General features: G+C 39.3%; 1 protein-coding gene and 1 long non-coding RNA gene across 3 annotated transcripts in view; one reads left to right on the top strand and one right to left on the bottom strand.

Annotated features, from left to right (window-relative positions):
• Window positions 1–944: 944 nt before the first annotated feature.
• Window positions 945–25,862, bottom strand: TOPBP1 (DNA topoisomerase II binding protein 1). Of its 2 annotated transcripts, XM_014285530.3 has the most exons (27): window positions 25,374–25,862; window positions 24,648–24,782; window positions 23,912–24,055; window positions 22,952–23,133; window positions 22,632–22,825; window positions 21,655–21,834; window positions 20,739–20,908; window positions 20,019–20,182; window positions 19,294–19,538; window positions 18,679–18,998; window positions 17,729–17,901; window positions 16,504–16,715; window positions 14,942–15,231; window positions 13,077–13,250; window positions 11,905–12,014; window positions 10,733–10,856; window positions 10,217–10,363; window positions 9,609–9,717; window positions 8,827–9,019; window positions 7,868–8,010; window positions 6,612–6,775; window positions 5,595–5,709; window positions 4,899–5,062; window positions 3,866–4,006; window positions 2,572–2,661; window positions 1,973–2,134; window positions 945–1,569 (listed from the first exon to the last, which is right to left on the bottom strand). In XM_014285530.3, the coding sequence occupies exons 1-27, from the start codon at window positions 25,452–25,454 to the stop codon at window positions 1,426–1,428; spliced, it is 4,470 nt and encodes a 1,489-aa protein (XP_014141005.2). In that variant the 5' UTR covers window positions 25,455–25,862; the 3' UTR covers window positions 945–1,425. The 2 variants fall into 2 exon arrangements, with proteins under 2 accessions (XP_014141005.2, XP_055564513.1); XM_055708538.1 differs by lacking the exons at window positions 945–1,569; window positions 1,973–2,134; window positions 2,572–2,661 and having other exon boundaries at window positions 3,880–4,002; window positions 4,895–5,062.
• Window positions 25,863–26,094: 232 nt separating this feature from the next.
• The window catches only part of LOC114017718 (uncharacterized), a 44,341-nt gene continuing 42,524 nt past the window's right edge, over window positions 26,095–27,911 (top strand). Inside the window, exon 1 of the long non-coding RNA XR_008732043.1 lies at window positions 26,095–26,226. This is a non-coding gene — a long non-coding RNA (uncharacterized LOC114017718). The remainder of the gene's footprint in view (window positions 26,227–27,911) is intronic.

The raw sequence follows: 27,911 nt of genomic DNA, 5'->3' as shown, positions 1-27,911 counted from the left end.
GAGCAAGTTGGAGATGTTCAGCATCCACAAATGGCACCAAGCCAAGAAAAGCAAAGCAGGTTTAAGACTCCAGTTGCTGCAGCTCAACCTAGCAATCTTGCCCCAGCCTAAACCCCCACTGATTTTTTTTTAAAAACACTTTTAAAAAGAATCAAATCCCTCACATTCACTGGCATCTTTTGATCCTTCCTGACAATTCCTTCAGGTCATCCCAACATGTTGTGGAGTTGACAAAACATCCACTGCACTGAAGAAGGAAGCAGAAGCACAAAGTACAGCCTCAGACATAAAGGCAAGCTGCCTTCCTGTTCTCTCACCTGGACATTCCCACAGCTCAGGTCCCTTTGTCCCTTCTGCCAGCAGTAAGGTGCCAGTTCTCCCCAGCCTAAAGTAAGATTCTCCAGGTTTCATAGGACTTGGATGCTCATGGCTCTTCCTGTCTTCTGTCTGCAACTGACACTGATGCAAAGACTTTCTATACGAGTATTCAGCAGCTAGAAAATAAGTAGAATACACACACACACACACACACACCCCAATTAAGAGGTAAGTTAAATAGACTTTAAAGATGTTACATTATTCCCCAGAGAACGCCCACTGGGCCTGTGCAACTACATGTTGTGCTTTTCTGTTCAAGCAGGCTGCAGCAATTCTAGCTGCTTAAATACAGCTCTTCAGATTTCATACACATGCTTTAACATAGAGAAATACAACTCACATACAATATCCAGACCCCACAGCAGCTAAAGCATCAAGCAGTTCGTCAAACGTTGTGACTGTCTGACTAAGAACATTTCCAGCTGCTGGGAACTAGCGTCTGTTCTGGCTCTGGTTCCTGTCACAGACCCAAAGAGGGAGCATGGTCAGACAAACCTCAGCTCCTGTATAACAGAGCTGGTTCAATGTTTGCTGAACAGATTTGGGAGCACTCACAATGGCAGCACTTCAATAGTACCTCTGTTTTATAGTAAATTTATTAACATCTGTCAATACACAAGTTTTTTTGTCCAGTTCCCCTTTTCCCCTCCAAGATAAAATAGCAAAAGAGGAAAAATTAGTGTAAAACCTAACTCCCTTACTGTGTTGGAAATGCAAAAGATTTCTTATCAACTGGTATTTTCCCCACAACACAAAGATGAAAGTTGTGGGAAGTGCCTGACAAAGTATTTCTTAACTATTATTGTACAATGACATCCCTAAACAAAATTATAGTGGGATATTTAGGACATTTCAGAAACAAAGTATTTTTTGCATGAATATTTTTACATGCTACTGTCAACCAAAGCAATCTCTTGTGAGCATTACTGTAAAGTTGTTTTAATCTCAGGACAAATCGGAAGTGGAACTCAAAGCTTTTCATTTTTGTGGTGAGAATAAAAAAATTATGAATTAAAAACATGTACAAATCAAAAGCACATAATCTGCTCAGTGTGTTCTGGATCGTTTGACTCCGCTTATTTCTCCCAGTGCTTTTCTTTTCTGGGATAATCCAAGTCTAAGTTCTGTGTTATTCTGAAGGTAAGATTCAGCTTCTAGCAGGCAGTAAGAGTCCATTGGGGGAGGTGGATCCTTCAATAGAGGAAAAAAAAGAAAAAAAAATGGTTTAGCTCAAGTCTTTGTTTATCTCAAAAAGCTTCTGAGAAGAAACAGCTCATTAGATTTCTAAAATTTAAAACAACCAACCATTGCACATCTACATTCTGAATATATGTTTTGCAAGCTCCCTACCCTGCAACAGATCCCACTGCCAGCACTAAACAAGTCATGTTATAGCAGTTATTGAGTTCACAGATCAAAATACTCTGTATAGGCACTCATGGCCACAATTCCTCGCAAAGGAGGCACATGACCAGTAAAGCAGCTGTCCCATTTACAGACTTCAGGTGGCTGGGATTCTCAGAGGAGACGGGCCTGCCCCATCCACCTGTGGGGCTGGCGATGACACCCTGAGAGCACCCTGAGGCATGCACACCTGGATGAGGTAGTCAGCAATGTACTCTGGTTTCAGGCAGTTCACTCCTTGGGCTGCAGCCTCTGCTATGTTAACCCTGGTATCGTCTGACTTCAGCTTACTGAAGTCAGCGAAGAGATGAGTTGCTTCTTTGAAGAGAGACATGGAGTGACCAGAAAACACCTACAGATTAAAACACAATAGACAAAAACAAGTTTATTTTTGTGTTTCTTCCCCAAGACAAATGCAGTTCATGACCTATACTGTCACTCATCAAATCAACTAGCAAGCCAATTGGAAATGAAATACCATTTACAGCTGCATTCTGTACCATAATGTACCTTTCGAGAAGGCTGATCCTTCTCAACAGAGCAGGGCACAGAAATTCTATCCTCAGTTCCCACCAGCACTACTGACTTGTGCAACCACAGACAAGCTGACCACTTGCAAAATGAAGATGACATAGCTTTTTCCTCCCACCCTTTGACCAGCTACCTTGTGTAAGCAATTTTGTTGGTTAAACCTTTTATTCACATGAAAAATGCCCAGCACAGAGTTTAACAGAAAAAACAAAACAAAACGTATTTAGGGTTTTTTTTCTTCTCCGAAAAGCTACATACTTTTGCTCCTCCTGACTGAAGAAGGCGACGGAATCCTGCTTCCTTGGTTTGATCAACGTTCAGGATCACTTTCCAGCCACTGAAAGCTCCCTAGATAAAAAACTCAATTTAGTCACAAGTATGTTGGTACTAAAAAAATATAAAGACTTAAGGGATCTATAGTTTCCCTTCTGATGAATATCCATCAGATAAAGATTTGTTACCACCCAGTTTTGTCTTTAGGTGTAAACAGCAGAACCCCCAACCCAGAACACAACTACTGGACCAACACCATACAGTCAAGCAGCTTGCCACCAAGCCCTTTCACCTGCATAGCAAGATTGGCAAACCCATCTATGAAAAGACCCTTGGCAATAAGTATTTTTTCCAGAACACCAGACACTCATTTACAGGAAAGCATCTTAAGAAAAAGCAGTTGCTTGGAAACATTTCCTCCCCCACCCTATGCGCTACAATTATCTACTCAGTTACAGCAACAGCACCTAGGACCAACTGGTTGCCTCCTACAAGCATTCTACTTCCAAGTAGGCAAGAGGTACAGAAGATTTGTTACAAGCATTCATTTTAAAAAGGTTATTGTAAAATACATGCAAGTCAAGATTTATCCTGATGTCACTGAAACTGCAGCAGTAATTCTACCTTTCAGCTAGTATTCTACTGCAATGCCTGATTTGAGAGAGGAGTTAAAAGGCTTTGGGGAACCCAAGTCCCACTTTCAAAAATCTCACTGAAAAACTACAGAACTTGCACCATAAAAATCACAGAAGCTGCTTTAGGAAAGGTGTAAACTTGTGCCCTGTTTGAAGTGCAACAGTATGCTCAGTACTAGAGCTATAAAAATGCTATCCAGAGAGCTATATTCACTATACAGCACAGCACACTATTTCCATTACTGCAACCACCAGCTGTGGTTCCCTAGTACAGCTGAGTTCGGCTGGCTCCCCAGTCAGAGCTCTGATGCTTAAGCATCATCTTCCCTGGCTGAGGGACATTTACATACATAAGTAGCCATATTCCAGCTTTGCAAAACACGAACAATGGTTCAGGAGATTAAGCTTTTTAATGCACCAGCACTAAAAGGTTTTTTAAAACAAAGTTACTTAATGTATCTTTTATATATATATAAAAATTTATAGAATATATCCAGCTAAGCCATTCTGTTCTTAATACCAAGGCAGATTATCTTTCCTCGCCAGTTAAATTTCTGAGTTTCTTGGTGACGATACTTGTCCTGTCCACTCACACCGTGCAACTTACATTGCATGAGCATCTAAATACCTCAGCAATACCATACCTCAACAACACCAGTTTCTTGTCTCCCTTTATCAATTTTTTTCCTCCACCTCAATGCTGCAAGTGCTAGTTTCTTCTGGTTTACATTGATTCCAGGCAAAACATTAAGTATGGAATTACTTCCCCACTCATAGTCTTCTTCCTAGAAGAATCATAAGCTTGAATTACAAAACAGTCCTGCCAACTTTACCAGCAGAAAAATAAATTTTAAAAACTACACCAAAAAGAAATAACAAAACCAAAAAAACCAGAACAAATGGCAATTCACTCTAGCTTTACATATTGATTTTACCTGGCCAAAACAGCTCTAGGTAAAATTATCTATATGGCTCTTAATTGCACATATGTATCTAAATCATATCATGTTTTCAGTGACATTGTGTCATGTACACAACCAGATTCCTTTTGCAGTTATCTACAATGGAATTCAACAGCAGAGCAAAGCAACTCACTACTCTGGACACCATCAACAACTACTTCCAAAACAATGGAAGTTGGTTTTGATACAGAAAGATATGAACCACTCTACAGACATTATTTCAGAGTTAGCCTGGTCAATGTAAAAGAACTTCTAGACCCAGGAGAACTGTGAAATAATAGCACAGGAGGTGAGGAGTTGGAAGAGATAGTGTTCAAAAATGTTTGTGTACATGGTTATAGAGTTGGAATATTTAAAACTATTATATGTTCATTTATTGAAAGGATCAAGATTTAACTCCTGGTGTAACAAGATCCACGTAAATTTAGCTGATACCAGTGAGAATTTACCAAAAGGTACTCAAGTGTTAATTTTCAAAAGCAACTATAAGAAGTATCTCATTTATCCTATACTAGGAGTTTGGTGCAGGGCTATTTTTTAGAGAAAAGCTTGCCAAGAATTTCTCAGACTTCAGATCCTCTAAAACTCCCAAGGCTTGGGGCACCTGAAACCACTAATTGGTTCTGATAGGTTAAGTCCTTTCCTAGTAGTGCAGAAAAAAAAAGAAATGCAAAAAGGTACAACATTCTCAGTTCTCAATAATAATGTCACATGCCTGAACAAAGCAGCCAGCTCCTCTACATGCCTCCAGGTAGGAACGATGAAGCACCCACTTTCCAGCTGCCATCGAAGCCAAGAATTTTTCATTTCGAAGAGGATGTCCCACAACAACATGTGTGCAGCTTGGATCAAAGCACTGCTTCTCAAGTACTATTCCACCTTGAATTGAGGAATTAATTTGATTCAAATTATTTAAGGGTCATGCTGTACCACAGGAAGGATCAACCCAAAGTGAGAATTATTTGAATTCAGATAAAAAAAAAATTAACTCAAATTTACATTGAAAATATTATCATTGAAGTGACATGGGCAGAAGCTGGCAAGGAAGGAGAAGCTGCCAGGCAAGAGTGTTCTGATAATAAAATGCCACTGTAACACAGACAGGAATAAGAGAGAGACACCAGAGGACAGCAGATACTGGGCACTCTGAACAGTAAAGAATGAGGCTGTTGTGGAGACAACTAAAAGAAAACTGCCAGAAGACAAAACCATTGCTGTTTTACGGCAAAGCTGAGCGCTCACATAATAATAATATATTCCAAGAATCACTCACAAGCACAGAAAGCTATAAATTTGAGACCTCAAATCTCATGAGTCACTAACAGAAGCCCTTTCGTTCCCCCAGTGGGCCACAGCTGACCAGACACACACAGACACATACTATTCTTTGCATTTCACAAGTATCTGGTACCTAATTCCTCAATCAGATGGCAGTAATCAAATCTTTCTTGAGGATTAAGAGAAGACAGCTGAAATTTACGTTGTTTTTCTGGTTCTTCCTCAGCCTTCTCATCTTCTGTAACAGCCTGGAAATACAGTAACAGATTTTGAATATATGACAGAAAGATTAGGTAGACAGCTGACTATTTTTCTGCCAAACATTCTGGGTTATTTTTATACTGAGTTTTCTTTTATCATGGAAAAGCAGAACCAAACTTGTCAGTCACCTAAAAAAAAGCTTGGATCTTACCAAATCAAATTCAGGCTCCTGCTTAACATCCTCCTGGTTCCCCCTTTCTTCAGGGCACAACTGAACCAATCTGTCAAAAACTAATCCTTCATTCATATCCACTGAACACCAAGTCAAACACATTAAGAAATCATCATCTATCTATCACACTGCATCATTCATTCAGATTTTTTATGATTTCAAGGGCCTTTATGTATTTCCACCACAGCTTATTTACTAACATGACACATTGTGGCTTCGAAGACACATAGTTGCTGAAAGTCTGAGCATCAGGTGATACACTGCAGGCAAAAAGACTAAGCTCATTCTCCCAGCTCTTTCCAAGTTCACTACAAAATAGTAACATTTTAAATCTGTTTTTCAGCAGAAAATTTTTCTGTTTGTACCTAAACATAATTTCCAGGTACCACCAAGGAAACAAAGGCCTAACCTTTTTTCCATCATCCTAACGTGGCTGGAGGAGTTCCAGGCAACACACACAGTAACTGCACTCCAAGGCCTACTTCAACATTCCAGCAGGAACTAACAGGACAAAAAGCTTTACTTGTCTGAACAAACATTATTTGATCAAACTCTCACAGAAAGGGGGGCAAAAGAAATGGAACTGCACAAAAGTAATCCACTTCAAAGTTCTAATTGCAGATATTGACCTATTTTGTATCTGTCATCAAGTTCAAAACTTCTTAAAAGTGTCACTAGATCTCTCAATCATCATAACTACTTCTTCATATTACACACCTTTTCTTTGGGCTGTGGTGCCACAGGAGGGTTAGCCAGTGGGAACGCAATGCTGGGGGCTTGTGGAGTGGGGATCAAGTCATCTTTAATCGGTGTTTCAGGATCTCTACATACAGGACTGTTTACCCCTTCAGTCACATCTCCAACCCCAGCCTCAGGAACAGCTGTGAAAGTAAAGCATTGTTGCATGACTTGTCTTTGGCTGAATATGATTACAGATAAAGTAAAAAATAACAAATTAAAAAAGAAGTAACTATCCTAAAAGGACAAAATACAACTGCTGCTACAGCATGTACAACATTTCACCATTGCCTTTCATAAAGATGCTTTTCCTTGTAACACAAACTACCAACTGCAATATTGCTGACACATCCCTGGATGCCTTGCTTGGGTCGGGGGAGGGGGGAAGGGCAAAATCAAAAATCAACTGAATGCATTTAGCTGATTTTCTTCAACCTCTAGGCTAGGGTCAACTATAGGTCAGGAAGACCATCGCTGCAAGCAGAAACTCTGTGAGTAGACTGAGGGAAGGAGTTGAGGCAAGAGGGAAGGAGAAATAAAGGATTTTACTATCCCTCAGGAGGCAGGAATGGGAAGAAAGCAAAAAGTGATGAAAAAACTAAGTATGTTGCTTCCTTAGTCCTAGCAGTAGACTAAGAACTTCAAAGAGAACAGGAAAGATAAATACAGTATCTTCACAAAATCCTGACCTAAGCACATCCATCTGCAGCTCTGACATCTGTTTTTCAGGCTCATGTGTTACCTTCTTCCTATATCTCCATTCTTCACCTATGAATATTTCCACTACAATTAAAAAGATTTTCCTACTGGTATTCCCATTTGCATTCCACTACACCTACCTGAATTGTTACCTGGAAACCAGCTGTGGTTCCCAATAAAAAAAAATAAATTTGGAGGGTTTCCTAAAGTTGCTTCAGACTATTTCTAGACAAGCGCTACTTGGTGTTTGACCACAAATGGCAAATGGATAGGAAAGCTTCTCTTTAAAAACAGCAACACATAATGGAGCTCAAAGATGTAAAATTGTATTTTTGGCGTTCAAGAAGTGCCAACAATGCTCACTTTAAAAAAAAAGGTAGAATTCAAATAATACTGTATTTTAAAAGTCCCAAATATTAAATGGATGCTTTAGGAAAGGACAAGGATATGGTGTTTCTGGTTTTACATGTACCAGCAATCTCTGCATCCAGCTGTAAAAGCAGGCTCATCCATGTTCTTATTGGCATTACTCTGACCTTGCTCAGTGGAAGGACTGTTAGGCCACTGCAAGTTGCTGACAAGTCTTGCTCTCTCCTCTCTTGCAGTAGGGTCGTCCCAGATGATCTGCTCACTCTGGGATGGCTCCGTGTTTATATCTGTGACTGCCTGACGGGATTGCCTAAGGAAGAAAGCATAGATATCTTAAGTATTCATTTGTTTTACAGAAGATTACCATACTAGAAGGCAATGCATTAATGATCACATCAACTCTAATGTCCAAGCAACCTCGTTATTAAAAAGCATGACTGGGAAAGGGGAATATTTCAGTATAAATGCAACTCAGGCTCACAAAGCTAGGCTGCTAAAGTGTCAGCATGGTTGATAAAAAGACAACCAAAATATCAGGAGATGCTTTTATTATGCGTTGTATTGACCATTATTCCAAAATCAGTGTACTCTACTGAACCTATTAATTTGCAAATAAACACCAAGCTAAAGGAATAATTTTGCAAGGTTTCCATTACTTTCTCACTGCAGCTCAGCACTGTTAAAGAGTTCAAATCCTATTCTCTGTTTAGAGAGAAAAGAAAAAGCAGAGAGGAGAAACATTCATAGAGGCACTTTGCAGAAATACCTACTATTTGTATATGATCTCTGTGTTGAAATACTGCAGCACTGCTTTCTTCAAAACCTGTAAGAACACTAACTAATCTGAAGAGAAAGAAAAGAAAGAAAAGAGAAAAAAGAAAAAAAGCCATCATACTATTCTGTGATTTTCTGGAAAACAAAAGATACCCACTATAGATTAAGATAACATTCTGACTTTATCTAGTATGCCCACTTAAAGATTCTGAATTCCAGGAGAAGCAACTGAAGTACATCAGTAGAGAAAGCCAATACACCTGAAAACCCTCGGGACCTATTCACGTTTCAATGAATATCGAAGTATGTACACAGAGGACAAAATAATATGCTTTGAAACACAAATCAGTACCTTAGAGCTTCCAAGAGCCTACTGCGGCCACTTCGCACTGAGCGTGCGCTAGCAGGAGTGGCTGGAGAACCATCAAAACTGTTCCTTGAAAGGGATCCTCTTTGCCCTTGTGGTTTCACTAGCAATGTGGCAGACATGATCTCCTGCAGCTGCCTTTGGAAGTTCTCCCTCATTTCTAGTGCTTGGGTTAAAACTTAAGAGAAGGAAAAAAATTCATAAGATCAAGACTGTTACATTGCAACAAGTGAAAAGTAACCGCAATTCCAGTCAGCTCCCCCCTGCACCCTCACATTGGGACAAAGACAATACATTAAGGAGAGGAAAAGATATCTGTGAAAAAGTATCTAGGAAACCTATGTATGCCCAAGTCCCCTATCCCTAGACACAAGGAGAAATCTCCATCTGGCTCATCTGTGAATTTCCTTGCATGACCTAACATATACACAATTATCCCACAACACGTTTATTTACGTAACAAAAAACATATATTCTTAAGACAGTGATTCATCATGTTAAAGACAAACTTCAGTGTTTTAAAACCAAAGAAGCTGCAATTAAATAATTTGCAACAGATGATCATTACTTTCTTATAGGCTGTCAAAGTCTTTAAAACAGAGAGCAAAACCCTTTCCTTTCATTCAGCAACAATACATGTACTTGACCATTATATAAATAGAGTACCTAAAGCTTCCGGATTTTAACATTCAGCACCTGAAACTGTAAAAGCTTTACATTGACAGTTTGACATTCCACAACTCCCTTGAAAACAGATTCACATTTACCTCCTTTGGATTCACTTGTTACAATTTGTTCTTCCCCTGTAGTGACAGTTTCCTTTATTTGGTCAGTAGTTCCATCATCTTCTGCATCATCTTCGTCCACTGGAATAATCTAAAACCAATTAAGACGAGTCAGAATTCTCAAAACCAACATTTTTGGCTTTTTTACCCATGTTCAACACTTGTATAAATTCTGAAGATTATAATCTTGCCTTAGAGTAAATCTAACCTTTCTGCTATTAAAATTACAGTAAATCAGTGACCAGCAGCATCAGTGACACCTAAACTGCAGTCTAAATGTCTGCTAAGGCACGTTCACACCTTGAATCTCATTACCTACAAGAGAAAGCAAAGGCTGGACCTATATCACTTCAAATTTGGAAAGCACTTCTAATCTTGAAATGCCTATGTCTCCCTCCATCACCCTAGAAAAGGAGTATTACAAATGCAGAAAAACCTGAAGGAACATCTGCAATACCTACTATTAATTACTAGCTAAACCTGATTCACGGCATCACTGAATAAGCACCAATTATCTTTATTAATATACCAATTAAGTTAACTGAATCCAAATTGCTTCATAGAACATGAGGTCATATCACACATTATACCTCATTTTCCTCTGCTGGTTTTCCAGTTGACGGAAGTTTACTGGAGGATAGTGTGACATCTTGCACTGCACTGATGTCCAGGCTCATTTTGGGATTGTAAGTGTGAGGAAAGAGAGATTCAGGAAGCCGTCTGCATTCTTGGGCACTCTGTAGTAAGATCAGTTAACATAACACAGATGAGAAACTGAGATAAAAGAAATTTCACATTCTTACTGTACTTTTCCTATGTTTAGATATCACTGAAAAGTAATTTACACAACAGAAAAACGTGGCACTTATACTGGGAAACACAGCAGAAATGTTCAATGGAAAAGAATTTCTTTTCTCCTCATAGAGAATGAGTTAAAAGTACATCAGTGAAAACTGACTGCTCAACTCATAAATTTAAAGCAGGATGTAAAACATCAGTTCCTACATATGTTCAGTATAAATGCAAACAGAAAAGCCACTGCCATGTAACTGGTTTAAGCCCATGTTCCCCTCACTTTTAATAATGGAACAAAGCAAGCTCCATACCTCTAAAAGCCAGTGTTCTGAAACAATATGTATACCCCGTTCTTTAACAGCTTTGTACTCCTTATTATTGTCATTTTGTCCTCCCTTGTATATGAAGTGTGTTACTGTTTCATCAAAGCACCATCTAGAAAAGAAAACAATACAACTAATTGAAGATATCATTTCTATCAAAAAGTATCAGAAATCCAGCTTCGAAACTGTCCTATCCCTTGTCCATGTTAAAATATTGTTTTGCCTATTTTGTAATGCCTAAATAAGCAGTAAGCCTGCTTTCTTCATCAAAAAAGACAGCATTCAGATTCAGGATAGAACATCTTCAATGTTTTTTGAAAGTATTCCCAAAGTAAACAAAACTAAATCCCATAAACATATGAAAGAAGAGGGGGTTTGCTTTAGGTTTGTTGTTCTGTTTTTAAGTGGAGTTACAAATCAGTTTCTGAAAATAATGTGTGACCCAGGATGAGAGAGCTTTTCTTTTGTTGACATACTGAGATGCAAGTGAAATACTGATCCTCCAAGCTCAAAATAAACAAAACGTGAGATTCTAACATTTAAACTGATAAAAAACCCAGCATTTGCTCTCTCATGCAAGCCTTCAGCATTTCTAAGCTACTATCAAACGTAAGGGCAATTTCCTCATCCACACCATGAATGGTAACACTTATAGAAGTCAGTATAAAATACATACATCTGATTCAGTGGGAACAGAATTCTGTCTTAAACGACAAACATTAGTTTCTCTTTGTGACAACCTGTTTTTCCTAAGTTTTTCTACAAATGCTAAATTTGCCATGCTTACAATCTGTAAAATAATTAATTTTGAGCCAGGGAGAAACACACACAAATTCAGTTCAGATTCAAAATCTAAAATATAAAGCAAATTTTAAACTACCCCAAAGCTAAATGTTTTGTAGTTTTCTTCAAAAAAGAAGAGAAGGAAAAAAAACCCAACAACATTCTGCAATTTGGGAAGACTTCATGACAGACTGCCTTTCCAAGATAGACTTAATTAAGACAAAGAGACTGGGGATGTGGCAGAGAAAGATGGTCTTATTTTGCAATAGAAATTGTTTAAGATGGTCAAATCTAAAGCATACTAGCGCAGAGACTCATATTTATTAGAAGTCACATATCAGTGCAGAAGCTTAGAAGTTGTTTGTATCAGTTGATACCTGTAGTCTGCCCCAAGAGAAGCTGCTATTGTATTCAGTTCACTTTGCCTCCTACTAAGTTTTTTACTAACATATATAACAACATCAGCTAGAAGCTTGGGCTCTTCTTCCTGTTCAAACAGAAGGGATAAAAACAGGACAGTCATGTTTGGAAGGTTTCTGTATCAATAACAAAAATATTTTAATATTTAGTGTAGTATGCAGTAAAATACGCAATAACGACAAAACCAAGACAAACACATTTTCTCTATTTTTGCCGCTCCCAAACTCCATGGTCAAAACCCAGCACTATTATCATTCCATGCACCAGGAATCCAAAGACAAAAGATTCACTCTCAGCCAGTCTCCTTGGAATACATTCTACTTCTTCCATCACAGACTAAGTGCTCCCTAAATACTGAAATTAGGGAATTACCAAACCTGATGCCACAGGAGTGTATTCCTGTATCGGAGTGAAAAGTAATAAGGAGCCACAAAACACGAAGTGACTGCCTATCGTTGCTGAAGGCCATCAGATTTCTTGGCCCTCCTCTACAGTAAACAGTGTACTAACATGGCAAGCAGCATATAAATGCTTCCTTTCCTCCTATATCTTCCATTTTGTCTCACTCGGGTACATTAGACAGAAGGTGCAAGATGACTACAAGGAAGGGTAACATAACATGTCTTTACAAAGGGGTAAGCAACTGATCACATCTTGTGCCTCCTAGTAAAAAGGAAAGCAGCACCTTACAGAGGAAGATAGGCGCACACACACACAAAAACCTCAAACCCACATGCATTAAAAAAAAGAATTCCTAACTTCAGTCCAAAGCATTTAATTCTGTTCATCTGGAGCCTGAGAAATTCTTAAGCATGATTGAATTCTCTCATCCCAATACTAAGTCTAAATTGGTACATACTTCTATGTCATGTTACTTGGCAACTGCTTAATACTCAAGACGACAGTACAGACAGTAGAAAAAGGTTTTAAAAGTTTTTGCCTTCCAGGAGGAAACTCCTGTCTTACCTTCCTTTAAACTGTCATTGAAGAATGCATAATCATATGGATCTCTACACAAATAGATCACAAAGCACAATTCACAAACTCGTTCATAACTTAAATCACAAATGATAATAGCATCTTCTTATTTAAGCCTATATTCCAGAAACTCAAAACCAAAATTTCCTACCACTTCTGGCTGTGCAACAGTCAACTGAGGGCTGGCAGTAAGAGCTACTGTATGTCTTGTGCTGTTTGCCAGTGCCAATTTCAAGTTTCTGCCGATGACTTCAGAGAGGGGTGTGCTCAGTTTCCTGGATTTTTGATCAGGATCTCCTGGAGTTTCCAAAGCTGCCAGAGCATCCTACCAAAAAAAGAAGCAACTAACTGACTTGCACAAATGCATTACAAAATTCTCACTCAAGTGTAAGTTTCACAGATATGCTCTGTAGTAAGATTTCATACTCCTAAGCCAGGATGGTGTGCTACAGCAGCAGCTAGCAAGTGCAACCGTAGTACCACTGCACAAAAGCAGTACAAGACAATCTCAATCACATAAGCAAGCCAGGAAAATGGATTATTAATCTCTTTACATTGCTATCAAGGGAAACTGCCCTCAATGGAAAAGCCAGTAGCCAAACACAGGTATTCCTAACTCCAACCAATTACTTTAGATATCACATACTCATATGCCATTCTATCTACACCTTTAAAACAATGTTTCCTATTACCCTTTTTTTTTTTTAAAGAGAGAGAGACACACACACATACATTTTGGTCTAGAATATCTTGCTCTTGAAAATTTTCAGAGCAGTGAACTATTAGATTTCAAAAAGCAGAGTAACAACTGAATCACAGACTCACTCACTCACAGAATGCTTTAAGTGCGAAGGGACCTTAAAGATCATTTAGCTCCACACACTCCTGCCATGGGCAGGGACACCTTCTACTAGATCAGGAGACTGCTCCAAGTCCCATCTGACTGGGCCTTGAATGCTTCCAGGGATGGAGCATCCAGTTTCTCTAGGCAACCTATTCCAGTGTCTCACCATCCTCACAGTAAAGAATTTCTTCCTAATATTATCTAATTTAAATCTACCCTCTCTTTATTTTAAAACCATTATCCCTCATCCTATCACTACACTTCCTAATAGAGTCCCTCCCCATCTTTCCTGTAGGCCCCCTTTAAGTACTGGAAGGCCAATATAATGTCTCCTTGGAGCCTTCTCTTCATGAACCAAAGCTACCTAAAAAGAGAACATTGGATTCTTCTGGTTTTGTAATACATGCTTTGTTCTATTGCAGGCAGGGAGGTTTAAAAAAACCCAGAAAACCACAACAGAACAGCCAACCCACAAACCACCTCACAAAAAAACCCCACCCAAAAACCAACAACCTAACTTTGCAAGAATTAAATCACTGCTCTTTCAGTTAAGGGCTCAAAAATTAAAAAATAATCCTGAAGACTTCCAAAGCACACTTGAGTCATTCAAGAGCTATTCCAGCACAGACACTCCCTAAGTGTCAGGGGTTTCTTTGCTTTGTTTTAAAATTAGTAGCTTTTCTAGCCTTTTGTGGCCTTCGGAATGAAACAACAAACCCCAAACCCTGGTGCCTTTTTCAATTTGCACTAACAGTTTCGCAATTGCCATAAAGCTATTACATTAAAGCATATCATTAAAGTAATATTTCATCACAGAACAAGTAAACACTTGTTTCCTAATATCTGGAGCAATTATAAGCCTTCTTGTTGCATTTCTCAGTCTTGAGATGTAAAGAACACAGATTGTGTACTGTGTGAGGTGTAGAACACATGAGCATATAATGCAATAAGCACAAAGGAGCTTTGTTAAGGACATTTTAGCATCTACTAGTCAAAGAATTCAGTATATATATAAATAAATGGAGCCAGTTTTCCTGGCTTTATTCAAATGGAAAGTCTGTATGTTAACACATAAAAATGCGTAAGCACAGGTTTCTGTGCTGTTTTTAAGTTTATGCACATCTTTTAACTTTACTGGCTCTACAGACTAAAAATTTTGCAAAGATGATCACCTTTACATCAAAAGAAGGCTTGAATAACTTGTCTTTGGAAAGAAATTTTGATGGTGTATCAAGATGTAGAGATGGTTCTTTCTGTGGCGGTCCTCCATGTGCAAGAGGGGTTGTTTTCCCAGTATGATGAGACATTACAGCTTGGAAAGCTTTACTCCGGAACTTGTTGACATCAAGAGGGGTCACAGCTGGTTTTTTTCCCGCTTCAAGGAGATAAGCAGGCTGTTCTAAATCAGTAGATTTAATAGTTGTTGGTGTCATGCTAAGCCGAGTAATGGAACTCTCTGTACCTTTAAAAGGAACAAAGAAAACATAAGCAGGCAAAACCTGATTTTTCTTTTGCACACAGATTTCACATACACTTGTTTATACAAATGTAAGTTCATCTGACCTTTCTTTCTTTCTGTAAAAAAATAATTCACATCCTCCCAATAAATGCCCTAAACCGACAATTATATTTTAAAAGCCAGTGTCTTAAGTGTCTCTTCCAGTTAACTGCTTAGTTTGATTTCCATTGGTACTGAGCCTGACCTTCAATTTCTGAAAAGCAGCGAGCAACCCCTGGTCTGCTCACAGTTTGCAGTTCCACACATACCTGTATAGGGCTTATTATGTTGTACGATGAGTTATGAAAATACAAATCCCAAGAAAAAGATGTAATACACACCAAATCCTTTCCTTTCAATAGTAAAGGTAACTCCTCCCTGGCTCCTTATTTCCCAAACAACATAAAATTTCTTTTGTATTCATGACTCTGAATCATACCTCTTTAGGTCACTATGTACTCTTCCAGCCCCTTATGCCTTTGGATTAACAGAACCAAGATTTAGCCAGGAATAAGCCGTTAAAGCTTATCCACCATAAACACTTCTAAATAAGCATGACTCATCACCTGCGTAGCTCAAAAAGATTAACATAAGAATTGCTTCTACATTTTACTGTTTGCTTCTGCTGCTCCCTGCCCCTTTTTTCCTTAAAAATTTGAGGTGAGACATGCCTATGCCAACAACATACCTTTTGTCCTCTTAGTGACCCATGTAACTAATTCACAAGGGCACTGTTAAAACAGGTCTGCTAAAATTCAGTATTAAATCACTGTAGTGTGCATCTCAATATGGAAGAAATATTACCAAATAAAATGTGTGAATTAACTGGAAAAGGAGCAGAAGCATCAGAAGATTAAGTAGATATGAAGAGAGGGGCATCATGTCATTGCAGACTAACAAGTATGAAGTTCTAAGGTGGATCTATCATCAATTTCCACATAATCTACAGAGCAGCATGTGTGTCGAAGGACGAAGCTGAGACACTGACCTTGATTCCAAACTACTGATAACCACAAGACTCCACCAGCTCCAAGAGATTTGCAGCAAACACATTATCATTTCTACAATCACAAGTCAACAGCAGGAAAAAAACAGGGGGGAAAGATACTTAGAAAAATATCCTTTAGCTCTAATACTTCAAAGGTGTTAGGAAAATAAATTGTCATCGTTACCTGCTTTATGATGAATAAACAGTACAACGACATAATCATATTCCCTAACTTGCTAATAACCAACCTTCGGCCTCTGCATTTTCAACCAAGAACTTGCTTTCATCTGCTCTCTTTCCCGTCCTCGCAGACTGCAAAAGCCAAGCTACAGTGACTGCTGGCAAATTCCACCTCTTCGCAGCTTCATACTTGGAACCATCCGGTTCTCTCACCACAAGATGGGTACTGGCAAACATTCCTTTTTTTGCATTGGCTTTCCGCACAAAGAATTCTTGGACGCTAAAGTTAGATTAATAAAAGATTCATTTAGTCATAAACAAAACTATGCTATGGCACATTTATACTACTAAAAAATGCATTCAAGCAACAGAAAAAGAACCAGTAGAATTATCTAAGGGCATCCACTTTGCATTTTATAGCCTAACCTATACCTACAGAACAAAAAAAAAAAAAATAAAAAAAAATCAGAGAGCAACGTTTTGCTTCTATCAGTATTGAAAACGTAACATTTCTCATATTCCAGAGGTCCTCACACACCTCGTTTCGAATACACTGGGTCTAACACTCTTCTGCAAGACAAATGGGACAGGCTGGATTACTTTCTAGAGCCAACAAGCACCATTTCCAAATGAACAGAAGTTTTCTTTATGTTACAATTTTTCTCTTATCATCAAGGACCCAATCTTCCAAGAAGGCAGGACTGAGAACTCACCACCAAAGAATTTAGTTCAAATGGACTACAAATCAGATCAAATGATACTTCAAGCTACACAATTTTGCCACTTCATGACTAAGCATGTTTTTTTTAAAGATTCTGATGAACTGCGAGCAAATAATTCACCACCTCAGCTCCTAAGAAATGGTACACTATCACTTGTTATGAGACTGAACAAGATAATACTGAAAAAGATGGTCCATTCCTGGACAAGGAAGCCTAACTCAGAAGACCTGGCATATGAAAAACTTTTTTTTTTTTTTTTTCCCCCACACTCGGCTCTAGAGTAGGGCAGAAAGGTACTGACACTCAGTCATTGAGAAATGTGAGAATGGGGGTATTCTGGGGTAGAAATTAGGCTGTATGAACACTGACTAACTTTGTCTAAAGAGAAGTAAAAGTACCATATAATAATGTCTCAACGTTTCAGCACTAGGCTTTGTAAGTGAATAGAATCCAGAAGAGTTTTAATGCTAATATTTGTTACTTCTGTAAAAGAAGAAAGAAAATGCATAATGGATTTCATCACACCGGCTGTCTAAGAACACGAAGAAACAGTGACAGGAGACAGACATACCGGGCTCCTAGCAGTCCTGCCAGATAAACCAGGGAGTCTCTCTCTGCACCAGTGAACTGGCTAAAAGAAAGAACACAATCTTCCAGAGGGGTAACTCCTTCCATTACTGTGACTGGCGTGAAAAGTGGACTGGACTGAGGATCTAAAAGGAGCTGCTGTTCCACACATGTAATCTTAAAAGAAGGTGAAAGAGAGAAAACCCAGATCAAGCCAAACAGCAACAAAGTCAACAATATTACAGCAACAGTACAATAGCATTTATGGTCTCAACACAAACAATCTTGCTTCCATCACAAATTATTTCCCACTGAATCAGACAAATTCTTTTCTAGAGCATTTTAATTTTGTCAGGTTTGACATACTGAGGCATTATTCAGAACTTTTCAGTGACTCTCTTTCAACCCTAGAGGTTACCTTAAAGTAGTTCATGGTGTGACCTGAGAGTCTGTATAGATTTACTTCACAGCAAAGTTACCTAGTACTGAAAATACTAACAGCAGTTAGTCTATATCATCTGTCCACTCTTGGCAGACATGTTATTTTTTGACTTTGAGACTGACTTGCTCTTCTGTCACCAGTTAAAAAGCTGAAAAAAGTATGAAAAAATAAAGACACCAAATGAAATCACTGTTAGTCAACTAGCTCCTTCTACAATTCATTATTTAGAGAGAACGCTGTCAGTCTCGTACAAGAAGCCTCCGAGTCATGACAATGAAGTCCTATTTAACAAGCCTGTAGAAAATGAAGTGAAACAGGTAAAAGACATCTTACAGATGCAAAGGCTTTAAAGCATGCTTTCATTTAGTACATTTCAAATGTAACAATGCTAAAATCTCAGTATCTCACATTTAAGTCTCCTAAGCCTCATACAGTAACTCAGCATTCGGACAAGACATGCTTCTAACATAGGTACCCATTTACTCATGGAACTGAAAGTGTAACTTCCTTACCAGCCACGTATTTGTGACAACATCACCAACAGTCTGCTTCACCATGCACCCCAATAAAGGTACCACAGCATAGTCTGCAACAGTTCTGCTTTGCAGCGACAGAATTTTCCCAGCATTCTCCTTTATAATATCTGTAATGCAGGACTCCTCCTCTTCACCAAAACCCAAAAGAAGAAATCTCTTTCTGACAAATAAGCCTCCTTCAGCCAGTGCAGAAGACTCTCTTAAAGAATCACTACAGATGGAAAACTGATTCTCTCCTTGAGCAGTCAAGTGAGTAACATCCTTGAAGGTTGTGGATGTTAGCTTTTCGGTTTCATCTGAAAGGGAAAAAAAAAAAAAAACCCCAACCCCACAACCATAGCAGTTACCTGACAAGACCATCAAAGACAACTCAAAATAGGCTCATGAAGAAATGACAGTATTCTGCTGTTTTCAGCCAGGTTATAGCTAAAAACTGCTCTATATAGGCCTGTTTAAATTTGTTTTCTAAAAACCAGTACAGAATTTAACATACTAGATGTAGCTAGCTTTTTGAAAAGCAAATGCTGCAAAAAATCAAATGCTAATTATGAGTAATTACGCTTTCTATGGCATGCTGAGCCTAGAACATACCTAATGTAGAATCATTATTTACATATTGAGAGAGGAAGTCATCTTCAGCAGCCTTCTGATGCTTTATAGCATTCACTTCTTTCTTCAAGAGATTGTTATTTTTGGGAAGAACTGACTTCATGCCACATTGCTCCAAAATTGGGTTCTCTAACAGCTGGTAGTTTAGAGGGATATATTGCTCCACTGGATGTAGATAACCTTTACTAAATGACTCCAGCAACCATTTTGCTGTCACTATATGAGGCCTATAAAATAAAGTGTATATAAACAAGTTACAGCAGGTTTCAGAACTGTGATTCTTCTTTCCCGCTCTGCAAGTATTAGTATATACACACACTTGAAGCTTCTAACTCCAATACTAAGCAAACTTCGGGTACTTTACAAACATATTCTTTTAATTCTTTTGATCTGAGAACAGAGAATTTCATACTTATTTTCTATAATATAAATGGTATCTGCCACTGCTGGGTTGCCAAATCCTTCATCCTCAATATATTAACAAATTAATGTTAACACCTCTTTTCAGCAGTATTTCACTTCACTGAGTTGACTCATGGCTACCCAAAGAACCACAGTATTCAAGAATACATTGGGGTGTACTTATGAACATTAGTTGTAAGTCTTCTCATTTAAGTTGAGAACTATTTAGAATTTTCAAATCAATTATGTTTTCTTTCTCCCACCACCCTGTAAACAGGAAAACAAGGCAATACAGTTATCATAACCTGTGAGTCGTCTTGTCCAAAAAGTGTTTCAGCTCATCATTACTCTCCCCCAAAATAACGTGGGTTACATCTTCATTAAGTTGATTAAATCGAATACCACCACCGCAATTAATAAGCCTTCTCATCTTGTCCAACTTTCTGCCACTGAAACCACACAGATAGATCTACAAAGAGAACAGAGCAACAAAAAAGGCTTTTGAAAAAAGGAAAAAAAGTCAAAAAGAAGAAAAAAGTAGGCTATCCTGGTTTGTTTTCTTTATTTTTGTTTAACTGCTGCAGAACACAGAAACTAGTGGTGCAGCTTCTGAGAAGCAGCCAGAAAGCTAAGCATTTAGAATTGGATTAATTTATTTTGCAAATTAATCTAGCAAAGCTTCAGTATTTACTAATGGAATGAACCCCCAGCTGAAGTCATGCAAACAAAACCAAAAACAAACCCCACCCAAAATCACACACCAATTCCACAACCCATTCACTATAGTTTTTAAATATATACGTCTATAAATATATATATTTATACTACATATTTAATAAAATTATACACACTTGTGTATGTATGTAGACACACATGCAAGCTACAGCATGTGGACACAAAATAAACCTGGCATTTGCTGCTTACAATAGAAACAATTTACTCCAGCAGCCACTGCCAGTGCTTCAACCTCATTGCTTCCACAGGGTTAAGACTGAACATTTCAAAATATACGTTATTAAACATACTCGACACCCATCTAATAAATCTTCAAGGCCTTGAAAAGAACTTATATTCAGGTTTTCCAGCTCATCAGGAACGGGATCCAGTCTGCTGCTCATAGCAGAACTACATGCAGTTTCGTTAACACCACTTGAATTGATATTGGAAATGTGGCTGACGTCCGAAAGGGCATGATCTTCAAATAAAATTAAAATTAAAAAAGATCCATTAGTTTTGGCTCATCTCTCTCCGCTGCCTCACTGAACAAAATACAAAACTGCCACGTATTATTTTGTTGTGCTAGAAGGAAATACAGAGTCTGAAAACCAGAATATAATACATAAGTATAAGCTTGGTTCAACCAAGGGGCTTATTTACACACAGACCAAGTATGGTCTTACTGGTTTACTCATTTCCTGAAGTAGTAACAGGTATTCCGAAAGACACATTTAAAGCTGGCTGTCTTTCACACTACCATGTTTGTTTACAAAATGCTTTTAACTTTCCTTCTGTTAATAGCATGAAGTAAAAAAAAAAAAAAAAGTATCAAGGAGAAAAAAAAAAATATTTAAAAAAAATCAGCGTTTGTTTTCCCCCCTAAGACTGGTATAAGATTAAATTCATAAGACACTTGTTTTAAAATCTGCAAACAGTTGTGCTTTTTTAGGACTTAAGAAATAAACATCACTGACACTTAAGCAGAATATCATTTGTCTAATTCAAGTTTACTTTTTAAACAATTATTGACATTTTAAGTCTATACATATTAGAATATTCAATGTGCATAAAAGTCACATTGTGTTTCAAGTGTAAGCAGAATCAGAACCCAAACTGCCAAACCAGCATTGCAAAAGCAAGCAGCACCCTACCAATTTGAAACAGTTCTTCCTCCTTACTACAAATGTTTCCTACCTTACTTTAACGTATTTTAAAAGGTCTTACTATTGGCCTCGCTGGCATGATTTGTAGGTGTTGACGTAGCAGGTGTATTACCCATTTTTGATCCAGCCTCTATTTTATATATTGTCTCATCCTGACAGAAGCCTTTCTCAATGCTGTCAGAAAACCATTGCACAGACACACAGTGCACGTTCCATTTTTTGGCACATTCATACTTCTGACCTTTCAAATGTAAACAAAAGAAAAATCACAAGTCACTAAAAGGCTAACACTTCAAACAGCGATTGCTGAAAGCGGACTGGACATTAAGAAAATTTTAAAATTCAAATAACTAATTTCAATGTTTGTCTTACCCTTGACTCTTCTGATAACTTTATTTAGAGAATAAATAAGCAGCTTAAGAGCAAAAAATCTCACTGATGGCTAGCTCATGGGTACAGTATGGCAGGGCAATAAGGAAAAAAAAAAAAAAAAAGGCTTTAAAGCTTGCAAGCACAGGGGAAAAGAAAAAGTTTAATAAGTTCCAGGCCATTTCCCCATAGGGAAAGGAAGGGAAAATGGGGCCAAAAGAAAGCTCTTCCCATTCAAATTATAAAACTACAATCCTTTCATCTTCCCAAGAGGAAAGAAAGGGAGTTTTCATATTATCTTAGTAGGGAGTTCAGAAGGCACAAAGAACAGATCACTTAATTAGTCCACAGTCCAATTTTAATCAGCATATAAGTCCTATCCAACTCTCAAAAATTTTAGTTTTTCTTTATTCTTTCCTTCCCTCTAGGATTTTTGCTTTTTCTTCCCTTAAATACCATCTGGGTGTCTGTTTTTTTCTTCTTTTCACTTTCTCATGCCTTTAGAGAAAAGTAAGCGTGCCCTGTGTTAACCTTCCCATCAACAGTGATTCCCTAAACAGAGGTAGTAAGAGCAACACTGAAGCAGACACAGTTCAACTCTTATCCTTATGCATATTTACACTACTTCAACTCAAGAAGTGAAAATAATATTTACTCTTTAAGTTCTACCTTTTGGCTCTTGAACTATGAGATGGGTACACTCATTCATCTTGAGCTGCCCTGTATATTGCCCACCATGTTCAGTAGTGAGGCGCTGGACTTCTTTCCTGTCTGAACTACTTAAGCCAGTTACACAAATTGTACAGCCAAGGAACACAGGGCAAGCGTAATCTCCCATGTTAACATCAGTGTATCTCATCATGCTAAAGGAATGAAAGAGGAAAAAAGAAATATTTTTACTTCCAAGTAAAATCAATCAGAAAAAGAAAGCAGTCTGTATCAACATAACAATTACCAGTCCTCACACCAAAATAAGTTTTGTTTTATACCTTTGCTGAGACTTATCCCACAGTGTCTTAACCCAAGTGGGAAGCAAAATAGGTTTTTTCAGAGAAGCAGCTACCAAGTATTTCTTGCTGCCAACTTCTCCAGCTATAAGATGAGTTACTGACAGACTGAGGTCTCTGCACACATATCCACCCATCATCTGCACATATTTATGGACTTCTTCCTGGGTGGTGAAAAGAAATTACAGAAAATTACCAAGAAAGAAGAATGAACCTACATCACACTCATAGTCACCTTAAAAAACAAAATCATGGATTTGTATTGTCCATGGCTTCTCCTAAAAACATATTCAAAAATAAAAAGTGGATATATATGGATGCCATAAAAAAATCAAATATAATTTCCATTTTATTTGCATTTATGACAAGGTGAATATAACACACCCTTAATAAAAATACTGCAATCATATAGTAAGAGCAAAATTTCACAGATGGTTGACATTTTAAGCGGCATAAATTAGAAAGAGCTATATCAGAACACATAAAAAGTAAACTTCTAAGATAAAACTATTTAAACCATAGCTGACTGTGTATTAAATCTTTACTATGTAGTTTTGAGTAATCAGAAATACATGTTGTCCGTAGCATTATAGCTGCAGACCAACTAGCAAGTATTCTGATCAGTTACTAAAAATCCCTAAACCATACATTTACTCCCATAGTAATAAGCTGAAATCCTATATGATTATGTATGTATGATTATGTATGTATATGCTTATGTAATAAATACATGTGCGCGCAGATGCACCACTACATATAAGCCTCCCTCTTTCTCCATACAACTCTCTACATAAACTACAGTCTACAAACTACCAAAGATACATAAATCTAGACACAAGCACAGTTAGATGTATTAGTGTGACTGCTGCCTTAGTAATGAAGCCACTTGAAACAAATGTCAACAATAATCAGCTAAACAATCCATTTTTTACAATGCATTACCCTAACATCTTTTTCAAGGCTGGTACAGGATACTGTCACATCGGCCATGGTCATACTGTACACAGGATACTCGGCTCTTGGGACACAGCGCTGGGACTGCATACAGTACAGGACTACCTGTGGTCCAACAATTCTACAACCAAGCTGCAATAAATTAACAGAAAAAAAAAAAAACCAAACCCAAAGAAAATTAGCAGAAGGTACACCGGTATAAGGAAGGCTTTCCTTGTCCCTGAATCCTGAGAAAGGCAGGGCCCTCGGTCTGTCCTCCTCCTCCTCTAGCATCTCCAGGTAGTTGAGAGTTTTGCTTTCACTTTCAACTGTGGATTTTCCTGTAGGTTTTCTGGCCTCAGTAAAAGCAACAGATGCTACAGCTAACATGCCAGAGAATTTCAGCTAGACCATCGTTGCCTGCTGGACGATTCCTTGCAGGTCAAAGAAAACTGCATCACTCAGGAGGTAAAAAAGTGTGAGAGCAAGCTTAGCAACTACTTCGCAGAATCAGAACGGATCATACTATTTATTTTCCCATGTGTTACAAAAATAATCCTTATGCCTTGCTAGTCATCTTCTTCCCTAAATACAGGATACAGTGAAGTTTTAAAAGATTTTATTGTGAGTACTCCATACTGCTATATTCAGCGCAAAAAGAGAGAGCATACAGAGTGCAAGTATGGACATGACTGATTCTAGAAAAGAAAGAATGTAGCTAGAATTAAGTTGATGGGTAGCGTACCTTTTTGAGATGACTGAAAACAACGCCTCTAAAAGGATCACAGATGTAAAGTGATTTATCATTTTGTTTTATATTGAGTGCTGCTTCTTCTTCAAGGATCTGAAGATGTTCTTCTGACTGAAATTCTCCTATAGACTGCAGGTAAACGGTGTGTACAACATTTATATTAACAAATCACAAACAGCCAATCCTGTGGAAACAACTCAAGTGCATCTACTTCAGACAGTTCGCCGCAAAGCTACCATGCAAGAACATATCGACATAAAGGGCTAAAATACCTCAATGGTGTCCCCCTCATTCCTCCAAGCCTTCACAATACTGAGACCTAAACATGCATCACACAACCATTCAGGACCTGATCCTGTCACACTGGGCCTTCAGCTCCCGCCAACCTCTCAAGGTGGGAAACAATCCAGTTCCCTTCCAAAGTTTGCTTAGTGCTCAGATGAGTGACCACCATCCAGACCTCCCAAGCTACATGTCACTTTTCATCAACGTCAACAAATTTTGAGATGATAACTGTTTCTTGAACAAGAAGTAGTTTCTTCAACAAAATTGTTCTTGTTCGACAAACTTTATTAAACACTAAACACCTATTACAGAAATAGCTTTATTTCCAGATGCATACTTTTATGGTATATCTAAGTCAACCACAGAAGTCATTTACTGAACAATTCACCAAGCTCACTGAAACAGGTGATCAAGCCTTTTTTTTTACTTACTTACCTCAAGGGCTTTAAAAAAATACTCCGAGCTCCCTGAAGACTTTATGAATTTCACAAAAAGTGGCTCCTTACTACCTTTCATCTTTTACCTGAGAACCAAAATCCGTTAAATGCCCTGACATTGCCGGAGCCGCCCGGAATCGCGCAGAGGGGGCACACCAGCCACGTCCAGGAGCTGCGGAACTGCTCTCCTCCCTGTCCCTGTCCCCGCCGGCCCACGGGCCTGCCCCACGGCGCTCAGCCTCAGCGCCGACTTCTACCGGAGAGAGGCGGGGGAAGCCGGGCCCACCGGGAGATCTCTTACTCACAGGACCCCCTCCTCACGTCAGGGCCCGACTGCCGCCCACACACCCACGAGCTCCACAGCAGGTGCTTGACGCTACCGGTTTACGCACGCACCCCACCGCCACCACAACCTCTCACCCGCGGCCCAAAGCCTGCACGGCGGGCGGGAAAGCGGCGGTGCTGGCACTGCGCAGGCGCACGGCGGGGCCTACGCGGCCGGAGCAGGCGAGGCGCATGCGCCGCCGGAGATGTGGGTGGGGAGGGGGCGGGGGGCGGCTCCACGCCGTGACGTGACGGCGCGTGCGCTGCGGCGGGCTGCCGGCGTGGGGCGCGGAGCGCGGGAAGGGGGCGCTGAGGGAGGGCGCGCGCAGCCGGTCTCCGCCGCTCCCCCCGCTCCCCCCGCTCCTCCCGCTCGCGTCCTCGGCGGGCGGGGAGGGCGCTCGGCGGCCCGTGGTGATCTGTGGTGATCTGTGGTGATCGAGTAACGGGGCCGGTGTGACCGGCCTCCTGTTGCCCTGTAGACGGGCTCGTTATCCGGTGCGCAGCGCCAATTCACACACCGAGTCGAGGTATTTCTGTTCCTTTATTCTATAGTTTGTGCAGAGGAGGGGGTGAGGTGGCCACCCACCAATGCCTCGCCCCTCGACTGTCAAAACTTTACGTTGTTTATACCGTTCAGCAAGCAAAGACACCAACCTTCATCGGTTAAAAGTTACACAATTCCTTTACAGGCATGGGTACTGGTGCCGCCGTCTTCTGCTGGGGGGGGTATCGCAGCTGCCAGGCTCTGGGAGAGGTTGGGAGTGTGAGCATCCCGTTCCCATCCACGTTTCAAACCTTATCGCTTTCCAAAGGAAATGCGGTGTGGAATGTATTTTTACTCTTGTCATTTCCAAGCTATGGAAAAGAACGTCAAATGCGCTCCTTTCAGAGCAGATGGCTGGAATCCGGGCACGAGTTGTGTGCAAAACTTGTGCAGGAGCTGAGTAAGCCTCACTTCTCCCATCTGCCTGAGTCTGTACGAGGTGACCATGCCCGCTCATCCAGTGGACCTCCGTTCTTAGTGGCCGTGAGTGTTTTCTAAGGCTCCCTGCTGTTTGTGTAATATTGATGCTGCCCGTCGTGGAGGTAGTCATTTTGACAGAAGACCCTCTTAGGAAAAGTTTCGAAAGGAAAATACCGAAAGCGTTGCCGGGGTAGTGACTGTTCGGTAGCATGAAACCTTACATGCCACACGATGGCACCGTAATCTTAAGAACCGAAGGGGAAGCGTGCATGCAAGGCTACTGGAATTGTTAGGTGTTAGCTCTTCGGTCACTAGGGCGGATCCTAAACACACTAAAAATTCTTTTGTATGCTTATTTACTTTAAAATCACTTAATAGTAATCTTCTAGGATCAAACTGAATTGTGTGAGATAGTGCTTTTCCCATCTGTAAAAATAAAATCAAATGTAATGACAACCAAACTAGCATATTTATTATTAGATTATTAGCGACAAGGGTTAAGAACACTGGAGTTATCTTGGTGGCCCTGTGTTATTTGATGATGCTAACTCTTAGGCAGGAGAAATTCAGGGTATTAAAAGTGGACTGCTTGTGCAAAAAGTGGATTCGTTGCCTGGTGTGCAGTAAGTCAGTTTTCACACACAGGGAGACATTGCTTATTTATTTCAGGTTTGCACAAAGCTGGGGGCTAGATGGTGGTATTCCACAAAGCAAGCACCCCAAACGGGATATTTCACTATATGCACAAAACCAGCAGTTAGTCAATGCCAAAATCCCTCCTTTTTACACTGATTTGTTACTAATTTGCATATAATTGTAATATGTTTCTACTATCATGCATGCTCGGGGAGGATTCTTCACTCGGGCAAGGGTCTTTTTGACCTAGGGGTGTAATTTTTAGTATTATGATAAGGGTGGTTCAGTTAAGGATACATGAACTTTTAAGTTTTCTTGCCAAGTTGGTAATGCACACAAAACATCCTCCAAGTATCCTTGACTGTCTCTTCAAAGCCTAATAGTTCCAGAGTGTCCTTGCTCAAAGAATGGCTGTGTACCTTTCTGATTACAGCACAAACTTGTCAACTTAACATGTATAAAGTATATCTTGCACAAAACAATACCATTCTAAATTTTCTGAGTCATCCTTCAACATACTCTTTCAGCATCATAGCAACCTGTTATGACAAAGAAATTCTCTTCTTTTTTCCTTCTTCTGGGCTATTTAAAAAAAAAAAAAAAAGAAGGAGG

The sequence above is a fragment of the Falco cherrug genome, chromosome 4 (genome assembly GCF_023634085.1).
Source record: "Falco cherrug isolate bFalChe1 chromosome 4, bFalChe1.pri, whole genome shotgun sequence".
NCBI classification, from domain to species: Eukaryota; Metazoa; Chordata; class Aves; order Falconiformes; family Falconidae; genus Falco; species Falco cherrug.
This window is presented reverse-complemented; position numbering and strand designations above follow the sequence as displayed.